Source organism: Anas acuta, chromosome 4 (assembly GCF_963932015.1).
Source record: "Anas acuta chromosome 4, bAnaAcu1.1, whole genome shotgun sequence".
In the NCBI taxonomy this organism is placed as follows: domain Eukaryota; kingdom Metazoa; phylum Chordata; class Aves; order Anseriformes; family Anatidae; genus Anas; species Anas acuta.
This window is the reverse complement of record NC_088982.1, coordinates 55,347,560-55,373,514: the sequence shown is the minus strand read 5'-3', so window position 1 is coordinate 55,373,514 and position 25,955 is coordinate 55,347,560. Positions and strand designations below refer to the sequence as shown.

The 25,955-nt window shown below is 36.9% G+C and overlaps 1 protein-coding gene across 30 annotated transcripts in view; it reads right to left on the bottom strand.

Moving 5' to 3' along the window:
- TENM3 (teneurin transmembrane protein 3) overlaps nucleotides 1-25,955 on the bottom strand; it is a 1,325,064-nt gene that overhangs the window by 120,292 nt on the left and 1,178,817 nt on the right. For 19 of the 30 annotated variants that reach the window (XM_068681265.1, XM_068681272.1, XM_068681274.1 and 16 more), the window contains 2 exons: nucleotides 15,344-15,581; nucleotides 10,176-10,268 (listed from right to left, as the gene is read on the bottom strand). The exons of 1 other annotated variant lie outside the window; for it this stretch is intronic. In XM_068681265.1, the coding sequence (XP_068537366.1) occupies nucleotides 10,176-10,268; nucleotides 15,344-15,581 (331 nt within the window). The remainder of the gene's footprint in view (nucleotides 1-10,175; nucleotides 10,269-15,343; nucleotides 15,582-25,955) is intronic. 10 more of the 30 variants (XM_068681278.1, XM_068681281.1, XM_068681296.1 and 7 more) reach the window with 1 other exon arrangement.

The window sequence follows — 25,955 nt, the reverse complement described above, 5'->3', positions numbered from 1 at the left end:
ATTCAAAATATACTTCTGTCTGCTAATTCAATGTACATTTCTGTTAAAAAGTGCAGCTAATCTTAAAATTTTAGGTGGAAAGAATTTAGTACCTAGCAGTTCTGAACTACAGCTTGATGGTAAAATGGAAAGTTGTCATAAAACGAATCCTTGCTTGCAAAGGCAGTGGGGAAGTCACCTTATTTCACGAATGGCAGGCATTGCACCTACCTTTCCTCTTTTAAAAGGTAAGACAGAAATAAAGTAGCAAAACCCAAAGAAGTCAAGTAAGAAAATTAAGTCAAGTAAGAAAACTTGTGAATAATAAAACAATCATTCTTTTAATTGAACTTAGTACTCTCTGTGTATCAGGGGCTGGTGTGCACCTGCTGCCATCCAGATGATTTTTTTTTTCCTCCTCAAGCTCAGGGTGAGGATTCATACCAAATAAGATTTCTTCACTGCTGCCACTTCCTCTGTGGAAAATAAAATTGAAGTAACCTCTACTAAATTCGGTAAATGGGAAAGCAGGATGGGAAAAAAGTGATAAAAAAACAGGAGTTGGGCAGAAAGATTAAATTAACTGGAAACTGTGTCTTTTGAGAAATGGAGATAGATTACAAAAACATTCAAGGACAGTAAGGCTCAGACCACAAACCCAAATACTTTTGATAGAAGGTAGCCCAGTGTCCAGCAACGCAAATGCAATTTAGAATAACTTTCCTTACAAAAATATCTGTGACAAAATCTTTCCACCTCAGTTTAGAAAAAAAATGGATACTGCACATTAATGAATGCAGTATTACGTAAATGTGTCTGGAAGTCCCTGAAGTCCAGACCACCAGAGGCACAGTTATTACATTAATAAAGTATCACAAAACAAAAAGGACCGTTCTACGTTACTTTTAAAGACGTTGGTCTAAAAGGTTATACAATTATTGAATATTTTTAACATCCATAATATAACATCTACATTAGATACGTGACTTTTTTTTTTTTTTTTTTTCTTTTTTTTTAGCTGATACTGATTTGTAGATTTTAGCAAAGGTGATTTGTAGCTGCGATTTCTCTGGTTTTGGGCATTGTACACAGAATGCTTTGCAGATGCTTGAAGACTATCTTACCATTTCCAACAACTTTCTTAGCAGCATTTTAGTTTTGTTTTAGAATAGGTCATACAGCACAACCCCACGAAGAGAGTGCAAAATCCCATGGCAAATATGTCACAACATACTACAAGTTACACAGGACTCTATTACAAAATTCATTCTAAATAAGGAAACGTGAAGAAGGCTCTAAGTACGTCAGAACATGAATCGTGTTTTATCAGGTTTTGTCCTGTTTTTCAAAGTGAGACTGGAAGGAAGCCACTGTTATTTTTCTGTAATGCAGATTATGACAGTGACCAGACACTCCCGTCCTCCTCATCTTAAATGCTACAACACCCTCGATCCAGAATAAAACTGTATTTAGAATAAATGTGTTTAAAAAACCATATCCTTCCCTTCCAAATGTATATGTTCCCTTCCAAACAGTACACCTTGTGTACTGTTGTGTACTACCAGCACCTGAAGAATCTGGAGCATACAAACTCTATCAGTTTGGTTGCACTTCTGCATAGAGAGACTCCACAAAGGTCAGTAACGTATTTCATAGTGCCTTGGCACATAGGATCTAAACACAGACTGAAGTTTTCTTACAGTAATGTCTTTTACACTGCCTAAAATGTTGTCTGTTTTATCCATGGTGATCAATTAACACCATGATGGTGTTAATTATATGTAGCTCTTCAGATTCTTACAGTCCGTGATAGGAAGTCCACTGAGGAAGAAAATCTGTAATTTTTTATAAATTCTCCCTGACCTGAGATTTTGAAGGAAATCTCTTTTTTTAAAAAACAAAACAAAACAAAACAAAAAAACAGTGTAAGGGGAAGATTCCTGTAAATACATGTGCTACAACGAGCATGTTAGTTTGTTCCAAAAAATTGTAAAGATAATTGTATTTGATAGAGAAACACAGATTTTGTACACATAACTGTTAACTGTAACCAAATAGGCAGAAAGAGACATTACCACAGCTGGGTGGATCACCAGGGACAGTATCTTGTCTAAAAGTGGCCAGTGCAAAATGAAAAACTGAAAGTCTTCCAGACTTCTTATTCTCTAACAGTTCACAACTCAGGTTTCACAGATGTCTTGTGGCATTCAGTTCTGTAGGCTGAACACGCGTTGTGTCAAAATGTGTTTTCTTCTATCTATTTCAATTTAAATTCAACCAATTGTTTCCTTGTTCTTGTATAATGAGTATGTACTGTTTGCCCTGCAGTATATAACGACAACATCTTCATAAAACTACTCTTTGATTCATTTTATTTCTAGGACAAAACATGCAAATGCATTAAAAAATAATTGCTTAAAGCAAATAAAAAAAAGAAGAAAAATCAAGATTTAGGTTCTTTATGGGTCAGCCAAAGACAACTGTGGAGTGGAGGAAGACTATGTTCAGATACCTGTTGTTCTGGTGCAGAATATAACAAAATTGGCATTCAGAAAACAACTGAACAGAAACTGACTTGTGTGGAGACAAAAGTGAAAAGAAAACCTGCCCCTAACATATATATATATATATATATATATATATATATATTTTTTTTTTTTTGTATTTGGTTCTTTTACCCTTAGGTACCAAAAGACCTTCAGCTGTGTAAGCATATCTGTGAGTCTCTGAAATTTTATTTTGTGGGAGTCCACTAATCTAATAAATTTGACTCATTTGTTCTCCTTGCTATTTGAGAAAAAACCTGGACATACTAGCTATTGCCAGCAGGAGAGCTCGCTGTTGGACCACAAGCTTACTGCAGTTTGCCTTATCAGCCACGGCAGTACCATTCTTCCTTCCGTAATCACAGTTTACCTGCTTTATGAAATGAGCAGACCAATTTTCATACTGTGGAGCACAGGTTTATCTACCCTCAAAAACCAACTCAAATCACACTCTAGTGAGTGAGCCAGTATCTCACTCTATTAAAAATTATCAATTTGCCTCTAAGGAGCGTTGAATATATGGACATTATTATATGAAGAAAGAAATTTGTAAGCAAGTCAAGGTAAATGTTCTTATCTGTTCAGCTGAGGTTCTCAATCTGTTACACTGGATTCACTCTGAGGCATGATGCAGTATATCTACACATTTGACATCTAAAATTAGGAACACATCAATCATATTCTGATATCCTCAAGAGGTAGAAAAAACTTCTGTTGAATCTACTTCAAGTGAACACGGGTTGAGAGAAATGTAAATTTTAGTGGATTTATGTTTTGGTGATACATGTACATTTCAGGACTAGTACTTCAACAGACACAACTTTGCTGCTCAGAAAGTGACAGTACTCCTAATGGCTTGATTTTGACGCTTCACGTAATGGTATTGCTGAGCTCATTAGAATAGAAACTGTAATTAATCTCTTTTGTACTGAATACATCTGTGATGACTGCTAACCTGAACAAAAAACAAAATAGCATGTTTTGTCTAAAAATGATCCTAATTCAAAAATCATCTTTCTGGACACAGCAACAATCATTAATTCTGCTTTTCAGAAGTGTAGTAGCACCTTCTATAACACCTTGGCAGCACTGTGAAGTTGATGTAAGCTAGGAAGACGTAAGGGTACCTACAGCATATCTTGTTATTTTTCTAGTGGTCTAAAGGGGCACTGAAGTTAGACAGAAGATACTTCTGAGGTGTGGGAGCTCTCATTCTCTATCTCAAATGCTTCCTTGCTGACATATGCAGAGATAGCAGGTGTCTATCTCTCTGAAGACCTATCATTTTCTTTGCCATTTCCATACAAAGAAATCAGTCAATCTTAAGGAATTAACGCAGGAGAGCATGGCTACATCCAGCTGCAGATATTGAAGCTTGGTCCAAGCTCTGTTATGTAAGTTTTTGTGTTTCTCTCTCCCTGACTTTCCTTAATCCAAACCAGCTGATTTTCTCCCTCCCTGGAATGGATTATCATGCTTGCTCTTTGTTTACGAAAAACATACCAGATACATTAGCTGTCAAAATCAGCAGAAAACCATTAACGGTGGAAAAAAACAGTGGTCCAAGATCACAATCAGTCACTGCACTGCATCTACTGGCTGGTGTGTTCTAAGTCTTGGCTGACCCTACTCATGCTGGATTGAACTGGGTTCCCTGAGTGAGACCATGACCCTCACCTGCCACATGACATCAGAGAGCTCTGCCTGGCTCACTAATGGATAGATCACGTCAATAAATCTGATTCCTTGCACTGAGTTGAAGAAGCAGATGGAACGAGAAGATTAATCTCCACCAACTGACGTTACAGGGAAGATGTAAAAGAGATAACAGAAATTACTGGCTAGGTCTCATATGAACTCTAGTTCACTGATGCATGAGATCAGCATTCCCAGTAGGCTCCAAAAGGGATTGGATTTTTGTTTCTCTGTGAGCACTTCATGCCTGTCTTCATCTTCTGTTAACATTCTTCTGAGATGAAACCTTGTAGCTGGTGGTGTTTGCCCTTAGCACAGGCTTATGACTGACTTCCATAGAACCATACGGCTGCATTTAACACAAATCCAAGCCAGCACAGAAACTGCATTATGCTGTGAATTTGTCTCACTATATTTTCTGTGAAGAATTGGAAAAAAAAATACCTAGGAAGAGATAAAAGTGAATTTCCGCTTCCTCGGAGCCAATATTAATGCTACCATAATCCTGGAAAAAGCTCTAAGATCACATCAGATCAAATGATGATCAAAGTTTGGGAGAGAGACAGAAAGAGAGGAAAGCTATTACCCATATGCAAAAACAGAGGAAACGTCCGTGGGAACCGGAGATAAGCCTCTTGTAACAGCTTATTCAAATGTTTCAGAGAAGTACTTTACATATGGTAACATCTGCTTGAATTTGGGTGGGTTTACACCGAGGACCCACTTTCTTCACAAACTAAAGACAAAAAAAAACAGTAGGGTTGCAAGTGCTTTCCTTGCTGCTTCTGTGTTCTTTCACATCTGGCCCCTGGCAGGTTATTGCTCTGCTGCTGGCTGTTGCTAGAGAGAGACTGAAGTCAGGCATAGCAATCCGTAGCAGAAGCTTCCAGCAGCAATCCAGACATGACAGTATCTCAATCTCCTTTGGAAGCCACTGGTGACTTGCACCCAAAATCTCTTCCTTTGCAATGCACCTACCTTCTTGGTGGCATAAGTAAGAATATAGTGCTGTAGTAAGCACATGGCACTTGTAAAATTCCTATTAATGGTTCCTCAAAATTCAGATTTGGGCTGCTAGCTCTCTCCACTGAGAAAGAGGGGTTCACTTCAGTGTTATACGGATACACGTATCTCAGATCAAAAGAACCAGTTAAATCAGCCTGTCCTGAGCCTGCTCTTTTGTGTTCCTCTCTGCTATGCTGCACTTTGTGAAGATGGGCAAGGGAAACAAACAGGGCTAAACTGCACTTTGTAGAAGTGAGCTGGGGAGACTGATGCAAAGAATGACTTGTGATGCTGGGTGGGCAAACCAAGAAACCTGCCACAGTTTCAGTTATTCACACTCTTCTCTGCAGTAAAGTCCCATTACCTGCCTGATAGAAGAGAGTGAAACTAGACTCATTTATTGCTCAAAAATATCAAGTGACTCTGTTCTCCTTACAGGCTTGCTTTGGGTATCTGAAAAGTCTAGCACTCACAGTGACTTCCATCTAGGTTCTAGTAAGTAACATGGCCCTGGTTATTCTTGGTCACTGATGCGCTTTGGAAGGAGGCAACACTTGGAGGGAACACACTTCACAGCCTGTTACTGCATTTTTAGATAATGATAGTGCTTGTGCTGCTCCAGATCTCGTCTCTCCAGAGGAAGAGAGGGTAAAGGAAAACATCTGAATTTTACGGTAACAACTGGAAATGCTCACGTCATAATCATAATCATAAATATAAATCATAAGGATTTATATTACAGTTCTTCATCTTGTTCTTCTGCAATCATATCCCAACTGAGAGAGAGAGAGAGAGAGAGAGAGAGAGAGAGAGAGAGAGAAGTCTCTGAAATGAGGTATTCTAATCTTGGCCAGCTCCTTTCTTGAATATTGAGTAAGTTAAGCTTCCCGGGGAGAAAATCAAAGAGGAAAGGAAGGCCACTGTACTCATCCAATCCCTTTTACTACACTTGCAGTCTTTACTAAGCTGACAGAGAGCAATTATTTATTTATATATACATAAAAATTCATAAAAAAGATGGAGAGTAACTTTTCACTTGGACAGATAATTATAGGACAAGGGAGAACAATTTTCAATTAAAAGAGGGGAGATTTAGATTAGATGTTAGGAGAAAATTCTCTCAGAGGGTGGTGAGACACTGGCACAGGTTGCCCAGAGAAGCTACGGATGTCCCATCCCTGGAGGTTTTCAAGGCCAGGTTGGATGAAGCCCTGGGCAACCTGGTCTGGTGGGAGGTGTCCCTGCCTATGACAGGGGCTTGGAACTAGGTGGGCTTTAAGGCCCCTTCCAACCCAAGCTATTCTACAATTCTATAATGTGATTCAGTTGCTGCAAATGCCTCAAAATGTACATGGAAACAATTCCAGAAAAAAAGCACATGTGGTTAAAAAGAGAGACTCAGAGCTGCATTATTTACCCAAAATTTAGTTCAGAAGTTGAAACAAAGGTTGAAATTTCATCTGCAACAGAAAGACCTGATTGAGCTACTGGGCATTTTAAAAGGAACTAAAACCAGAGGGAAGTTGAAGAAGTGAACTATTACTCTGTCAGTGGCTGACAGGATCTGATTCTGCATCAAGCTACAAATGGGCTGAAGTTTCCATCATAATAGATTTGTGATCCTTAGCTCACTTATTGATGTCCATAGCTGTGGTTCTCTTGCAATTCTGAGTCTGTGATAACCCGTGCTGAACTCTGTGCTGCCGCTACTGCGTTACCAGCAGTCAATCAGACAGCCAGATTGATGCCACTGCAGTGACAGCACTGTCTTACAGCCAGTACCACCAAACTGCCAACTGTACAAATACCTGTGAGGCACCTACCATTCGTTTTTTCCAGTCCCTAATTGTTCCTTGGTGAAAACTTATATACTACGTTTGCATGCTCTTTTGTATGCAAAATACCAAAATCTATAAAAAGACTTCAGAGGTTACCATTCAGGGACTCAGTAAGGCAGAGGATCACATCTTGTGTCCAGACTGGACGACAGTATTTTTTTTAAACAGTTTTCATATTCTCTGATGCCTTCCTGAAGCTGGACTTCTCACTGTACAACCTACATTTACTGAGATCTTGTCTGCTGACAGTAGAAAGTCATCCAGTCTTTGCTTTGCCATGGTATTTGGTATCATTTTCTTACCTATCTGAATGTGATGGAAAGAATTTCCAGAATCTGTTAAAGTTCTTTTCTGGTTCAACTTGAGCTGCACTGATTGGGATGGTAGGCTCTACTGCAGGCATGCAACTGTAGAAAGAGGTTAGCTTTTGACTCTGTAACTCGTTACCTGCTTTATAGTCTTGACTTTTTTTTTCCTTAATTTTTGTTTTGTTTTGTTTTGTTTAACTTCTGATATTTTAAAGCAAATTTGACACTTCAGAGATTGTATTGAAAAATTTCTTATTGACATACACCATCACAGATACAAGGTTGTTGGTCTGGTTATTCCTGGTTTCTCACCTAGTAGAACACGTATCAGCAGCCAAGGTTTCTCATCATTTTGAGTTAGTCCTATAGGTTTTGAGGTACATACTATTTGAAACGGTTTCTCAAGCACTTACAAGTAGTGAAAGACATGGAATAATCTTGGGTTTCATCTCAGATATTCAGTTCCTTATAGCTCAGCATTTTATCTAAGTCCTACTTTGCCTAACCAACCACTCATGGTTTCTTCTTTTGGGCTACTCCATCTTAACCATCTGTACAGCTTCTCCTACTCCTTTTGTGCCCAGTTATGCCCAGATTTCTCTCCTCCACTCTGCACTCCTGGCTTCTTCCTCTCTTGAATTCAATTCACTATGGCCTTGTAACAACCTAGCCACTTTTAAACTGAGCTCTCCTGAACACATTTGCCAACCCATGACAAAAATCCAGTCTTTGCAATTGTTGCAAAGAATTCCCTCTTCACTACAACAGGTTTTCAAACCCTATCCCTGCGAAAAATGAAACTTTCAGAAAATAAGGAGATAGAAAGTGCTAGGAAGCTTAACAGTAATGCAATCATTCTAAATGCAATCATTCACTAGATATTGGATCTCCTTTTTCAAATTCTGATACCTCGATAACTCAGACTTTCAGGTTAGATAAAAGAAAAACAGGCTATTTACTTCAAACTAAGATGATTTTGCAGGATGTATACAAGTGTACATTTAGATACTAGGGATAGGGATAGCCATACCAAGTAAGGCCAACAATACTTACCATTAAAATACTAGAGATTTTGAACTGTCTTATGATAATTAATGCACTGTGCAAAAATCTCTCAAAGCTATAAACAACTATATCTAAGGTCTAGACATATGAATCACTAGAGTTTCTATGCAAAATGTCTTTTCCTATTATCATTATTAACACTAAAATTGTCACATTCATTAGATTAATATCCTCTCCATACACCCTACAAACTGAGAAATAATATTTTGTAATGTAACACACACATGACATGAAAACAAAGAAACAAATATATAATGATTCTAACTGTGACTCAGTATGTTAGTGAGGCTGATAAACTGAATCTTCATGCTGATTGCATGTCGTAGTCTCAAATCTATTATGCTTTGGAACTGACGTGTTATTATCTCTGGACAACTTTCACACCAGGAAATGATCCCTGCTAGCATAATTTTAAAAATGAAGGGATTACAAACAAGATAAATTTCATTGTACCACTACCTGAACTAGTATCGACTAAAAGGAAATTCATACAACATAGTCCATTTGCCAAAATACCTGCATTTGGTGGTCCCATTACAAACATATAAAGTACAAACCAGGAACGTTTCTATTAACTTTGCTTCAGCAATTATGCATCTGAATCAGTATGCTGTGGTAAATGATCTACAGGGAATGATAATACATATATTTTTTAAATACAGTATGCTTACTTGTTTAAAAAAAATAAGAAAATGGTTTTCTGGTAAGTATCTGCAGTACCTTTGAGTTTGCTGAAAATGAGTAACTAATTGAATTTAACACATAACTCCCTTACTGCTGATGATTTAATTTGTGGCTAAGTGAAAGTTTAAGAGATTTTGGAATGTGAACCAGATCAATGTACAGCGTCAATATATTTTACAAATTAATGAGTTATTAACAGGCAGATGCAGATATTCTCATTTAAATCAAATAATACCTTATCCTTTTTATACTTTAAAGAGTTACAATTAGCAAAACAGAATTTGGACATGAAGTATTGATTTTCACCCTACTATTAACAAAAAAAAAAAAAGGCAAAGTTACAATTAATAATTCTTTTCAGAAATTGATTGCACTATGCTCTTTAACAAGCTGGAATTCACTAGAAATGATACTGCTTTGTCATGTCTTTTCTTTTTTTTTTTTTTTTGTGTAGATCAGAAACCAAGTATACTAATTTGGTAAAAGAAAGTCAAATTGTGGTTCAAACGGAAGACATTAATGATAAAGATTAATAGATATGGAACTTTTTTCTTATTATAAGGATTTATATCTACCTATCTATATTTATTAACAGTTCAAATATCAAACTAACTGGTAAGAATTGTTTATTCTGTAACATTTTATTTCTTTAAACTTCGATTGGTCAATCCTCATGCTACAATAACGAGGCATAATATTTCTAAAATAAACATTTGCTGAACAGTAAATTATTACAAACTAAGGATCAGATCTGGCAAATGCATAAGCATGCAAACAGTTTGCAGCAGCTTGGAGAATCAGGCCACAGAGAAATAATACAACCTCAACTGCAGTCTTATCTTCTTAAGGGAAAGCAAACTAGATTTGGCAGTCAAAGTTAACCATTCTTTACTATGAGTCAGTATGGCAAATTATTAAAAAAACACACAAGACATAAAGATGAGGAAGTCTGTTCCAGATGTTTTTTGACCACTGCAATCAGACATCTTAAAAAAAAACTCATTTTGCCTTCTGTGTCAACAGTTAGCATCATGCAAACACTTAGAGTCACATACCCATAACTGCTATCGTGATATGTTGGAGAAAACACATCCATCTCTATAAGGTTGTCATGACCATTTGCAAGGACTGCTTGATTTCCTAATTCTCTACATACAAAGATACAAAAAGATGAAATTAGAGCAGCAATTTCAAATTAAAGAATGGGATGATCCCAAAAACAAAATTCACTCATTCTGTTGACTAACTTTCATTTCCCATGGATGTCTAAACCTGCCACTGCATTTTTAATGCTGTATTTATCTGCCTTCTGTACTGTCTTTTGAGCTACATGCTGGACTGTAACTTGAAGACATGGTGTTACAAGGCTACCATTAGGTGGACACTACCCTTTGGTGATCTCTTCTTTCTGTGCAAGACCTTGAATAAAATTCCTGGCTGCTGCTGCTGGCAAGATAGTCTTGAAAACAGAACTTGAGTGCACAGTGGGAGATGTTTACTTGATGAGGCTGGACCAGAGATAAAGCAGTGAAAGAGAAGTGAGACTAGAAAAGCCAGTCTCTTGCTGGCTATCTGGCACAGGCAGTCAGACATGAAATGTGCAGAAGGCAGGCTACCAAGAGTGAGTGGAGATTTCATGTTCTGCAAATGATGCTGTACAGCAGCAGGGGAAGGAAAGGGAGCACCACAGACTCTGACTCTCTCAGGGAAAGGCAAGAAAACGAAAGGGGAGAAATATAACCAGGCACTATTACTTCTTTTACAGCTGTACATTACTTACTCTACCTAAACAAGGAAAATAATTGGTTTGGGAACTCTTCCTAAATTTGCATCCATGCTTGCTTCAACAATTGCATCTCCCTGAAGTGGTAAATGACTACCTCAAGGAATACTGTGCAAATACTGTGCAAAATCTGGACTAGTGGTATTTGCCTAAGACACAGGGGACAAAACAGACAGTGTGCTCAAATTCCAAGTCTTCAGGGCGCCAGCAAGGGATTCACATGCTGGAAGGATGCCAGAGAGACCAAGCAAAAATCTAAAGATACAGACTATTCTCACCAAGGGAAGCTTATAAGCATATGGACCCAGTGTGCTAGGATTCAAATACAGATGCTTATAAGCACCTGACTGCATAAGAAATCTATGCCACAAGAAAACATAACTTTTATTCATTCAGCTTTAGACTTTGAAAACAGTACTAGTTGTTTGCCCTGATGAACACGTCTAGCTTGTGCATATGTATGTTCTCAGAATTACACCACACAGATCTTTAAAAAATGTACTATTTCTCTCAGCAGTATATGTGAAATGGAGAACTATTTCCTCCATTCGCAGACCAGCAATGTGGTATAGCCAAAACAATGCTTGGGGTCTTTGGAAGAGCAGGCCTTGAACTCCACCCTCATTTGTGCCTTTATTTTGTACCATCCCTTTTCAATAAAAGTTACATGTTTAATCAAGTCCATGTGTGAAAACTAGGAGGACTTACAGAATGAAACAATTTTGAATTTGATTAAACTGGACACTGCTTCAGTAGGTGGAATGCAAAAAATAGCTGCTTTGAGCAGACTTTAACCTCCAGCAACACTGTGCTTTTGCAGACAATCAATCAGCCTTTACACAAATTGATTTAAGACTACCCTGGAAACTATCAACACCCTTTCCACACCTTAATCAATACTGAAGGCGCTAGCGTCATTGGCAATCCACCCCAATAAAGACATATGGTTGTTCAGTGTTCATCACACTTTAGGAGTTCCTAAAATCTTCACGTCCTAAAATGAAGTTTGGATCAAGCTTGCAGAACTGTTTTGAAGTAACACATTCTAGGAGTTGTTTTGCCAGTATCACTTCTGAGATACTGTAGTAATTTAACTGAATGTTTCAAAATGCTGAACTGCTTTCCAGTCATCAAGTATTTCTTCAGCCATTTCCCTCTTTCTTCTTGGTAAAATTAGTAGATCAGTAACTGAATACAGTCATGTTCCTATGCATTCTATTTTTAAGTATAAGTTAGGGGTAAGAGAAGACTATGCAGTATCAGTATAAACTATGAAAAAACATCTTAATTTTTTGGTTTGTTTCTATGAAAAATTCACACTCCTTCATACAAAATACAGGTTCCTTTCAGAAATCTAGGTATGTTATATAGCAAATGAAGTAATAAAAAGCAAAGCTCTTCTTGGATACACATAAAATTCAGCATAGGCTCTGACTAAAGTTACGTAATATTTTCAGAGATTTATTCCTGGACTAGAATATGTAAATTTTCCCTTGCTGACAAATTTATCTTAGACATTCTGTGCCTAACATTAATAAATTATTGCCTAAGAGATGATACCAGCTTGCTTTTATAAACAAATTTATGAATTCTAACATACTCTTCCTCTGCTCAATTCTAGCATATGTAATTGATTGTGCATTAGAAAAATTCTGCACATTCAAATATTTAACAGAGAAAGAATTTAAAGAAGTGATTTACTAAGTATTCTTAAATATCGGTAGTTTAGATCCTACTAGAATGATAAGACATTAATATAAGTAATGATCCTGATGCTCAAGAATAAATTACTAAAGCTAGTAGGTGAATAAAAACCTAAAGACCAAAGATAACTAACATTTAATTACTTAGTTGTCATTTATAAGATTTGAATACCTAGCATGTATTCATGTATTTGCATGATTTTGGCTGTCCAACATGTAATTCAAAGAACAAAATGTAAAGTTATTCAATATATTCATGCTTTTTATTCATCTAAGTTATTGTTATTCCATGGTGCTAGCTTCTCCAGGTGAACCTAACTCACAGCAAGTTGGGGAAGTGACAGATAGTAAAGACCATTAAATGCCAGTGAAAAGGTCCCACACTCTGCCAGAAATCAGCGGAATTGTGCAGGAAATAATTTCTTTCTTCCTTTTTTTTTTTTTTTCCTCCTTTTTTTCCTTCCTTTTTTCCTTTTTCTTATCTTTTTTTAAAGGTAGATCTGATTTAGCCCCAAAAGAGTGATGACAAGTTTTGCCACTTCTGAATAACCTCACTGTCTTTGAAATATGGCATCAAAGATACAAGATGCACTCATGCAATCCAAGTTTTGGTTTTAGAACTTCACAAAATTTTAAAGAAAGACTTAAAAAACATAAACTGGAATTTACTTGGATATTATTGGATATTGGACTTTATTAATCTATCACCTTACAGTTCATCCAATTACAGAGTAACAGCAGTGTTTTACACAAAACTATTAACTCTACGCAGAACCAAATCACAGAATATTCTATTAAATATACAACTCAATGCAATGTTATAGAATATATATCTCGAAAGTCACCTCCATTACTACTGCAAAATAATAGGGACTAAAGCCTCCCTCAGGTTCTGCAAATACTTCCCTCTCACCTATGTACAAAACCAGCCTATTCGCTAGCCAGCTATACACGACAATAAGCTGTATTTCATTTTTATGACACCCATCACCAATATGAGCCTACAGAGATAGAAAGATAGCTGTGCATATATGCTGACGTTCACATTCTGTAGCTCTTAGTCAGTCATCTAAGTCCGATAAAAAATAAAAAAGCTTAGTAGGGCATAAGCTAAAATATTGCCAAAGATGAAATAAACTTTCTTGTAGGCTGAGAAATGGATGAAGGAAGAAACCTATCAAAAAGTTGTTAATATAGTTGAAACTGAGCCTAAGAATCACACTCAATAGGGAGCCTTAACGAAAAAGGGAAAAATCAATGACAAGTAAGATGGGTTCTTCACCTCAAGAGTTCCAACCAAGTGAGACTATTAGAAAAACTACTGTAGAGCTCTGTCAGTTTTAATGTGAAATTTTCACATTTCAGCTCCTGTAAAAAACCTGTTCCAAACTTGAACACTCAAATGCCCTTAGCTTCTCATCAGGAGCATTTAAAAGATGAAAAGTTTATAATTGGCAAAAAAAAATTTATAATCCAGGTTGGAAGTCACATTCTCATTCAAGTACTATGTCTTTTTCTTTATAGACATAAAGAAAACATATATGGCAGTGGAAGCAAACACCAAAGATCTTATCCATCTACAGAAGATTCACCAGCTATCCCGTAAATCTTCACCATCTTAATACACTTTCCCACTACAAATTTACTCATTCTATTAAAAAAACCCTTTTCTCTAATGCACTAAATTGTCTGAATATGATGATGAAATCTCTTCATTGGAATCCTACTCTACAGTGTTCAAGCCTCATAAACAATTCAGGAATATTTAAGAAAACTAAAAAAAGTGAATAGGCATTCCCCAAACCTGACACAAGAGTTACCTGAAACATGTGTAGGGACAAAACTACCTAATAAAGATTCTTAAGGTCACGTATGTTTTGACGTAGTCAAAATCAACTGGATTATCTTTACTTCACTACAAAATATTTGCTAAAGGGATTCAAAGACTGAAGTGATTTCATAAATATTTTCAAGAATTACTGTCAGCTTCAATATAGTTTAGTCTGATGACTAAATTGGAATATTATGGCTAATGCTAATAAAAAAAATTAGTGCTGATTGACTGTTACATGAGTATTAATTAATCACTGTAGGTAAATTCAGCTCTGTGCCAGTAAGTCCTATAATTATTTTTTTTATAGATCGTTTTGCATCATACATAATTTTGCATCTATAGAAGTTTGTGTCACCCTTTATATTAGCTGCTCCTTTCCTAGAGCTGGCTATCAATTCTAACAGACAAAAAAGAATGAGGACAAATTTATCATTATAGCAGAACTAAGTGAGTTCTCCTGTCTCACCAAACCCTAGACAAATTTAGGAAACATCCAGCTTCACACAGGTATTTCTTTAAAGCTACTGAGTGCTAGAGTTAAAGTATTACTGGAAGTTCTTTCACATTTGATCTGTATGGCAGTATGTATTTGACACATAACATATTTGGCAAGCAAGGCAAGAAATTACTTCAAACAGTCAAAAGTCACAGATCATGAACAGGAATGAAAATGCTCATCTGCAAAAAATAATACACTCTCTGAGTCCAATTACTGTGCAATAAACATTGTAAGGGAAAAGACTGGCATTGTGGATTTTGGAGAGAGGACAGAATTTTATAGTACTGAAAAGTTTTCAGCTTTGTTTGCTGAATAAGGGGAAGGATCTGCTGCTAGCTATCTGTCATCAAGTTAAATGTTTTCTTTAGAAGTGCCACAGTCTGTAGTAGTACCTAAGAAATTACCTGCTTTCCAGTGGCGCATTACTGCCAAGGACCCAGCTGTCCTGCAGCTGGACTGACTCAGGTGTGGTTTGCAGCTCGGCGGGCAAAGCAGCCGGCGGGGCCGGACTCTGATTCCTCCTATTTGTCAGTGAGTTTCTGTTAAGTGAGGTGATGGATGGGTGATGCTGTGCTGAATGTTGCTTGTGAGAAGGTGGCAAAGGCTGCAGGGTCGACTGGCCTTGGTTATTTGGAGGTTGTTCTAAGAAGAAAGAAAATTAAAGTTCGTTATACACCGTCTCAGCAGTTGCTACAACCAAAGCAGAATGTGAAATTCAATATAATCCTATCGTCTAATATATTTGCGTAGTATTCTATTAGCAGACATTCAGTGACATTCTCTAAGAGAGAGTTTACCCTTGATACACAAAGTTCTAATTAATATACAACAGATGGTAAAATTGCTTTTGGTTTTAATTTGTTTCAGTTTTTTTTTTTTTTTTTTTTTTTTAATCTGGTTTTATTAACACCTACAGAAAACAGCATCTGACAGATCCCCTAATGTGCCTTTAGATTTCAGCTTTTTTTAACAAACCAACCCTGAAATTAAATGGGTAATTTCAGTAGAACACAAAGGTTTTCGAAAAGCATATAATCCCTGTAATTATTTAATGGTGTTTTTTAAGCTTTATTTAACTGCAATAAATTATTACAAGCTAGTTGCTAAACAGCAGTAGACTACTCTAGTTTAGTGCATTTCAAATAAGGCAGATCTGCACTATGATCTGCTAATAGATGCTAAGTATTCTTTAGCAGAAGGTCACTCTGTGAAGCAGATGTTGCTTCATGGATATTTAACAGACTGAATCACATCTGATTACAACGTCAGAAGACTCATATACTTAATGACCGTCACATCCATTAGAACACACACAGAACAGATTTTCCAATTTCACACTATGCAATATAAATACATTTTGGAGTACGTCACAGGTGATCAGAGATTCAGGCCATCAAAACAGTAGAGGAAATATTTTTTGACTTAACCAAAGCACATAACACCCATAAAGCTTAAAAAGAAAACCTCAGAACAACAAAGCACGCAATCAAGTACCCCCAAGAACGTTAGGTTTTATCAATCTGTTCTGTAAAAATCAGCAGGTAATAAGTCATAAAGAGAAGACAAACTTTGGCATACAACACAATGAACACAAAATAAAAAAATCCTCGACACTTCATTTGTAATGATTTAGAGATGACTGACGACACTTAAAAATGTAACACCTAACAAGATGGAATCCAAATTGCAATCTATTCTTTCCTAAAGTACTGCAGTAAAACATACTTAATAATGTAAATGAAACTTTTCAGCGGAGCAGAAGATACAGGGCGTGCACTTTACTTGTGCTATAAATTATTTTGTACAGTTTTTAATTTAGTTGTTTGATCTTCATAAACAATTCCCTGTTTGCAACTGGTTATAACTGCAAATTGTTACCAACCCAATAATACAGCCGTACAGAGAATGCAGGAAAAGTATTTCTGTTATAACAGATGTTACAGGTGACTATTATAAAAATAAGTTTATAGTGAGTGACTTCTCATGTCTTGAACACAAGAAAATTTAGGCATGCTAATGAATAGCCATACTAAACTTAAAGAAAAAATTCAGCTTTTGGAATCACTTCCAAGAAGCCCATTCCCCTTTCCAGTTTTCTTGTGTGGTCCATATGACTTCTGTTATGAACAACAGCAATGCTGAATCCGGCACAGAAATAATTTACTCAGCCAATAAAGTTTTCAGCACCAAAACCCTAACACATTCACAAAAAATTATCTTCTGGGAAGGACACCACTGATCGGCTTTGTCTTTACCAACACAGACGCAATGGGTGCTGCTGCATGTGGCTGAATCCCACATTTCAACAAGTCAGCTACAGGATAACAGAACAGACTAACACTAGCAGAGATTTTTTGCTCATGTCTACTTAAAATTTGATTTAGATTACAAGCTATTTATGAGCTGGTGCAGGATTAACTGTGGCCCTGTATTATATACAAATACATAGGTGCATGTGTGTACATAAATGTATATACATGCACGTCTGTGTAAATATGCATGCACATGTATAAATATATACACGTATGTATAAATGATTAATTACAAGACAAGAAAAAAAACAAGTGAAAGTAAATCCTTTTCATTTGTTTGTTTTTAATCAGAGAAATAAATCAATCAGAATTATTTCAGGGACCTGACTTCTCTGTCTTATTCCCCCCTTTGACTTTCCTACCTGCCAAGACTTGTTGAAGTGTTTCCCAGGATCAGTGCAACACCGTCCTCCTCTGCAGTTCCTACCATGTGAATCATTATTCTGGCATCCCTCTTCTTTAATGTCTCATCTCATTTAAAATCTCAGCTGTAAACCACTCTCTTATCTCTCTCTCATTACAGTTTAGTACCAAAGATCTAGCACCGTTCTCTGCTCAAGACAAAGCAAAACTAATGTTCTCCTCCACAGAGGAGGGTGTTGAGCAAGGGGACAAAGGCAGGTGTGCAGACATGTCTCAGGTAGATGACAGACCTTCACCCAAACTACCAGGGAATAAGAGGGAGAGTAAATGATATTTATGCATCCCAAAGTAAATGCTTAACTCTAGAAAATACATGGATTACATGCTGGGGGATTGAGATTGCTCCTCAGCCCACAGGGCCACTGTTCTTCCCCCAGATACTTCCTATGAACCTACAAAGCCCTCCTGCTATATAACATATAACCATTGCTGACACTGAAATTACAGAGTAGCATATAAAATACCTCAATAGTTGGAGGGATGGGCTTGTAATGATAAGGCACAGGCTAAAAGTGAAGAAGAAGAGCATAGCAAGTGCAGGCTCATGAAGACCACATGTCCTGGAAGGCCACCATCTCTCTCCATAGCAAGCTGCTAAGTGAGCTTTCCTAGAGTCTGAGGGCAAGTTCAACTGGCAGGGAATCTGCAGCCTACAACAATTGGAAGCGCCTGCAAAATCTGCAATGATTTATCCTTCTTCTAATTGTATAAGAGCTATAGATAGAATTGAACCTAACAAGGTTAGATTTTTCTGTAAGTCAATAGAGCTAAAATCTATATTCCTCTGAATTTCCTCAGTCCTGTGCTGTCACTCAAAATGAGAGATCACTCAGGACTGCTCTTTCAATCTTTTCTTCCACTTGCCAGATTTCCTGAATCTACTGATCTTTTGATTGCCACACAATTTCTAAACAGAAACGTCAATCTTATGCCACTGATTTGTGATGAAGAGACAACCATCACACCAGTCATGTTTTGAATGCTGTTCTTAAGCCTGAGCCAGATTCAGTGTTTTTTTACACTCCTCTTTTAAGAAGTTATTAGCTAAAGAACTGCTTTCAGTAGTATTGTGGCTTTCACACAAAGCTATTAAAGTCTTGTGCAGTAACTAAGCCTATTGACATCACTGTGACATGAATGAAAGTGTCTCTGTTGTACCTGCAGAGAAACTGAGGCATCAATGTGGAGTGGTTCTTACAGATCTCCTGCAAAATCAGCACCACAGCCAGAAAAACGCTGGATTTATGCTTTTCCTAATTAAATTAAAGAACTGATAAAGACAGTGGGAGTTTCATGAGACAGAATATTTGCTTGAAGCTCTGCAACACCAGACACTGGCAAAAATACTTCTGCACATGCTACAATGGCCAGTACAGAGATCCTCCTTCCTCTCTATCAGTCAGTTTGTTGGAAACTGTTCTTCCCTTGGTTACTGAAGAAAAATGGTACTGGGACTTGGCCAGGGCCCTCAATGCAAACCCCTTATTAGAAATTGCTTTCTTAGAAAGTATCAGGAAAAAATAGTGTTCAAATCTGATAAAACACAACTGTTCTAAAATACTAACAAGTTATTGCAGGAACTTACAACTGCTTTGCTTTAAATTGGATTTTTAATGCTATCCCCATTGACTTAATCTCAATGGGAATGGCAGGTTTACTCCAAAACTAAGCAGGTACAGGTGGGCTTATGTCTAAAAATGCAAAGTTTTAATTATAGCTTTCACGTTCTGTCTAGACTTTAATGACTGCAGAGCAACCCCATTCATCTTACAGAGATTTCTGCAGCAAGAAGCAAATGTAAATTGGCCTAGCAACTAGCATGTGCATTCAAGTTGTTCAGGTACAACAAAAAAACCCACACATTTTTGAAGTATTTGCTGCATAAGGCAACATCAGATAATTATGCATGTCAATGTATGTACAGAACTCAGAAAAATCACAAGAAATCATGTAGAAAGCTTTCTTACTACAGTTACATGAATTTTTCAAAACATATTAAAATTATTTACCCTAGGGAGCAACACTGAAGTGAAGCAGCCATTTCAGTTGTAGACGTAAATTGTATGCACTATGTAGCCTTTTTCAACACCTTTTTCTCTTTTCTTTTCCAAAAGAAGTAATTTACATTTAATTAATTTTTTATTTAATTCATACTGAGTTTGAACAGCATATGAAAGAATATAGAAAAACGCATCCATGGAAGTAAAAAGTGGGAGAGACGCATTGACAATAACTACTGCTGTTTGGGTTAATTCAGAAGGAGTAAAGCAGACTAAGTCTCCATGAAAAAAAAAAGGTAATTTGTTGCACATTTAATATGCTAGCCTTTCTGTAACAGACAGATCGCTGAGACCTGTCAGCCAGCTACTCATCTAGGAAAAAAGGCGATTTCCATTTGATAAGGATTAGGCTTTTTAATAGTGTATAATTAACATTAACTTTGAGTTTCCGTGACAAACACAAATGTGAAGACTTCCATTATGATATAAACATTTCACACGTGAACATAATGTAATATTGAGTTCCTATGTCTGTGAGAGTGTTAACTCTTTCTAGTCAGGTTTCTCCTTTCTTTCCTCCATCTTTAGAAGACTCCCTTCCATGGTAGAAGTAATATCTGCCAGAAGTAAATAGCTGGGCTAGACTGAATGCCTTAGAAATCTGGTAGGAAAAAAAGATAACCTTTTATTTCCAGATACTGGTCACAGGTCTACTAGAGCTGCAGGTTGCTAGTGATCAACAGTAATTTCTGTAAGAACTGGTCTGATTTCCTCAAAAAACCCCAACCTTTTGGTGGACTCAGAATTTTACCTAATTGGCACACGGAAGTATCTCCCGGAGTACTGTAAGCAGAAGTGGGATTTACCTTGGAAATCCCTGCAAATGGAAGTGTGTGGGTGTTACAGTTTAATTATTCCTTGTGTTCCCCAAGGAAGGAAGCTTCTGCTTATGGAGGGGTATGACAGGAAGGCTACCTGCACTGCTTTGGCCGGGGTGTCACTGCTTCTGCAGGTAATGAAAACACCCGCTCTAGAAGTCTTTGGTCTGGGAGCACCTTTTATGAGAAGCTGTTTAATGAAACAAAAATAAAGTTACAGGTTTAGAGAAAAAATGAGTTATTAAGAGTTCACTTGTAATTAGATCTATCTTTTAAATGAACCACTGCTTTTGTGTACTTCTGCTGCCAGGGTCCACAAGACTCAAAGTTCCTTTTCTGGTCATTTACTATAAGCTAGAGCAGCAATCTGAGGTAACTTGCCATATGTGTTCATTTTGTGGTTCATCACAAGTATTTGTTTATTCCTATTGATGTTAGAATTGGCTTTACCCTGCCAACTGCTCTAAGGAGCCAAACCATACACCCAAGCCAAGGAATTGGGTGACACAGTGCCAACCACCACAGGAGAGCCCTTTTGCTTTGATGTGTTGTCAGCCTGCACTATCCTTTTCTGCTTACTTCACAACTAATGGACATACAGATGAAAACAGCCTTAACTCACCGTTGCTCACTTCTTGAAGCACTCCCTTCTGTACTAGCTATGTGCTGACAAAAATGTGGAGAAGTGACAAGGACACTTTGATCAAGATATGCATCTGTATCCTGTGTGTGAGTGTGTACACTATTACAATATAAGATGGGAAAAAGTCATACAAGGAGCTTGATCAAAGTAGGCCAATGTTTGTCTCCTCATCAGTACGTTGCCTGTAGGGTCTGACAACCTGTCAAGCTACCTGGGAGTGAGAAACTACCAGTGCAACGAAATGCAGGATATGCTCCGAAAGACTGTATTGCCTTCCTTATGCATCCTAAGTCTGGAAGAAAGAAAACTTGATTTTGGTTATTCACATTACACATTTCTCTTTGAACATTATTTTACTTTTTAAAGAGAAATAAAAACAACTTCTGTCAATGGGAAGAAAGACGTCTTTGAGTGTGGAGAAACTCAAATTGTCTCACATAGCACATATGGTATCTAAGATCTACTAGATGACAAGAGGAGTACTGCAAGCTCCCTGGAGGGCAGTAGGATAGTCCCTAACATATAACATCGGTATTTTTGACCACAAAGTACGTGCTGATCATTTACTGTATCATGTAAGGAAGCTGCTCTTTGCCACTTAAATATACATTGGGAAACGGAAACAAATCATGAACAAAAAGCACAAAAAATGCATTATTTAGGAAGTGAAGAAACCTGTTTTTGCCAATATCACTCAGTTAAGTTAAATATTCTAGTGTGCTATCTACAGTAGTGTAACTTCAGGTTACAGGTAGACCTCTAGCTTTGTCTTTCCACTTTGCATTTATTTAGTGAAGTATTTCCCCTCAGAAACTTCATACCATAATATCTGTGCATACTCAGCTCTCTTTCAGAATTCAGTTCTCCATAACGTTTTAGAAATCTTTCTGTACAAAACAGAAACCTTCAGTGCCTAACAACCTTCTCTACAGCTACACCAAGTATCTTTTCACAAAAAAACTTTGTAAAGTTTGTGAACTGAACTTTAAACCGACTTCAAAGGCAGATTTTTTTTTTGTCTCTGGTATTTTTAGAATAAACAAGCTAAAAAGCTATATACCATATACGATATGTGACCCTGTGAAAATAGATAAAATAATTTTCTGTTTTATGGCATTTACTTTGAAAATCTGATTAAGATAGATGTCTCTAGTCCGTAATTCTTCAATGTCATGTTGTCATAGTTCCCATCAGCAAGATGCTTTAAAGGCTTTCGATTAATATTGCATGCCAGAACTGAAATTACATCCTTTGTCGTTTAGTTCTTAATGGTGCAAGTGATATCTATCAAGTAGTGTTTTATGAAGCATGTGTGATTTTTATTACAGGCTGTTTTCACAAATCTTTTTCAGGTTTCATAAAGACTGTTCATGGTTCACAACAAACATGCCCTGCATCTAAAATCATGCCTATTCTCAAACGCAAAATAAAATTTGATTTTTTTTTCTGTGAGGTTTACCATTAAAACAAAAACTCTTACTTAATTTAGATCTGTATAAAATCATCTTAACTGGCAATGAAGAAAATATTACTGTCAGCACCTCAACACTGCATGAGAACTATAGGGTAAAAAACAAACAAACATGATCATGTATTATTTTCTTTAATGGGTTAAGTTCATCATCTCATATAATTGCCTTAGTTTTTAAAATGGAGCTGACATAAATCAGAAGATGCAACATCCTCCATGATCCAAGTATAACAGAACCTTTCCTTTGCAGCATTAATCTTTGTAAAAGAAGATGCATATGGCTAAAATTTCTTCAATTTACTGGAAACCAGATAGTTGAGAAAGTTGAGACAGAATCCTTGGGTTGGTTATTTTTGGTCAGCCTGCTGTTTAAAGGAAAATGTGCAAAGTCAAGAACGCTTGTATCTTAAAGGACGAATGAATAGAATGTATTTTTCCAATATTTTTGTCAAAAGACATAAAGAACTTTCTCTTAATACCTAACAGAGTACAGCAAATGCACAGCAAATGCACTGTGGGAAGAAATACTGCCCATTGAGAAGAAAGAAGGCATTTCTTCCACAGATGGTGGTGAAAGGAAAAATCGGAGGATTTACTTCTGAAAGGTTTATTAAATGTTGTTTCCACTCTCTGTTGTGCACTGTGGGAACTGAACCAGCTCACTTTTAAAACACTTTTTCCATTAGCCCGAATCGATTCTCAAAGCATTCCAACATACCCACATCCAGCCCGCACGCGCCCCATTAACCCCTCCGATACATACGTAACACGCAGTCAATATTGGGGCAGGCCAGATCTGTTTAATTTATGTACTGTAAAATGATATATGCCTTCTTGTCCGCAGCACCACCTAAGACACTTGCTAACAAAAGGTAATTACAAAGCTTATGGGAGGAAAAGAGCTCAGGTTGGTGGAGCAAAGTCACCTGCATCAAGGAGAACCGATGACGATGCCGTCATCCACAAGGCAGACATTTTAAGTAACAAAAACAGAAACCTTGCAGGTTTTTAACTGAGTTGAGGATGTTTTAATCACTTTATTAAAGCTTGAAACAGAGATAAATATTTCAGCTTCAGTGAAAAGAGCTATAGTGAAACTAGTTCAGCAAACAACCTTCCTAATAGCGGCCTTTTTATCCCCAGAGGGATTTAAGAAGAAAGATGAAAAAAGGAAAGTATAGAAACACACTTAAAATAAATTGAAATTTAACCTGCTGGGGTAATATACTTATGATCTTGCTTTACAAGAAAAGAAATAAAAAACTAACATAAACTGCGTGATGGTAACCATGCAAAGAGAATGAACTAGAAGCAAAAGTGTATTTACACTCCTGCTGTCATACCATGCGAGTACCCTCTACCCTCATGCCAGGATAACCCATACAGTGGTTAGCAGAGACACTAAAATACACCATTCCTATACTCCATACAGACCTGAGGTCTGTAAAACCAAACATAACCCTCAAATGGTACAACGTCATTGACTTTTTTCCAACGATTTATGTGGGGAACAAACCGGGGACACGTGGTGAAAAATGTCAGAGGTTCTTCACTTGAGACCCAAAAATGAACTTTAGTTTACGTTATGCTGAGATTAAACACACAGGAATGCAATCTTTAGTGGTATGCCACTGGCTTGGCTTCCCCGTGGTGGGATGCAGGTCCCACTGAGAAATCCTGTATTTTGCAGGACTTCAGGCCAAGGTTTTCCCTATGGGACAGTACCCTTCCAGAGCAATCATCCCACTTGTTTCTATTTAGGATAGATTCTTAAATTGGATCCTCTTTCTTCTATTTTTAGAACCAGAAGTGAAAAAGTTACGCAATTATTGCTAGCTTCAGATAATCTTTGCTGATAACTCTAGAAAGTCAGTGGAGAAATAATATACTTTGAGCTCACAAATCAAAGGCTAGATTTTTAACCACAGAATTCAAGTTTACACTGCAAGAAAGAATTCACGTTTTCATTGAAAAAAGCAAAACAAAACCAAACCAGTGAAGCCTACATTCCAGAGCTCCGTCAAAAGATTTTATGAGGGAAAGAAGAAATCATTTTCCAAACTGCTTATGGGGGACTGGAATTCATCTGAAAAATCTTTGAGAGCATAACCCCCATACCACTCATAAAACACAGGTAAAACAATGTGGGTTATCACATTTCCTGCTGTGCTCATCCAGTACTTTATGTTTATGCCAAGTAGAAGTATCTGCTTAATTTTGACTCCAACAATTGTGACCTACAAATAAATGCAATCAAAATTATCATGCTCCAACTGCAAGTTGAATATGTTCTATAGTCCAGATTCAGGCAAAATGACAGGGTGATAATATATGTACTCATTTCATACCACAAGTTTAACTGGAGCACGGTATGGATTTCAAGGTTTGATGTATGACTTCTTAATAGATTCCCTAGCATTTTCGAGTGTTAGATAATTTTGGTTCCTATCCAAAATCATTAATCCAAAGTGAAACATGACTGTATGTTTTTCTTTGTCTTCTGATTTTATTTCTTAACACTTCCAAGAAAAACAATTTCTCCAAGTTATTTTATTTTAGAAGCAGTTACTACTGTACAGGTTAAGAAAATCAACTTTCATAAACTCTGACCTAAATAAATACACTCACAAGTAATGATGACGTATTTCTTACAGCTGACAAAACTAGTGCTGAAAAAGCTGCCCTTCTTCCCCATACATAAAATGCCATCTAAGGGCTCTTTTACTACTCACTGAACCAGACTTTTACTGACGTACGTCTGACATTCATGAAGGAGCAAATCACTGGCCTTCCTCGATTCCAAGAGCCAAGGGGAAAATTCTTCTCTATTAAAATCAACTGAATTTTTTGTCATTTACTCGCTAAGGTTAATAGTGCCTCTTGAACATTTTGTAAATTTATGAATCCAAAAGTAGTTTGAAAGACCCCCAGACTAGTTCATTATGAGTGATGAGATTCTTGACCAATTTCTGCGTGCTCAGCCTTGCCTGAGAACATAGGGCCACACTAATAAAATCTGTGAAAGATAAGCGAGGAATGGGAAAACACAATATAAAACTTCTAAGCGCAAATAGGTGAGTTCGTTTCATCAGATTTGAAATAACTCAGATAAGAGGGATTCATGTTTTGCTTTAGAGAAAATGAAAAAGGAACAGGGGCATTGAGATGAAAAAGAAACCATGGGGAAAAAATGGTAGGATTGCACAGAAAAGAAGTTGAACAAATAATACACAGAGGAGAGGCAAAAGTGAATAGCTAAGAGGAAAAAAAATAAGAAAAATGAGAAAGC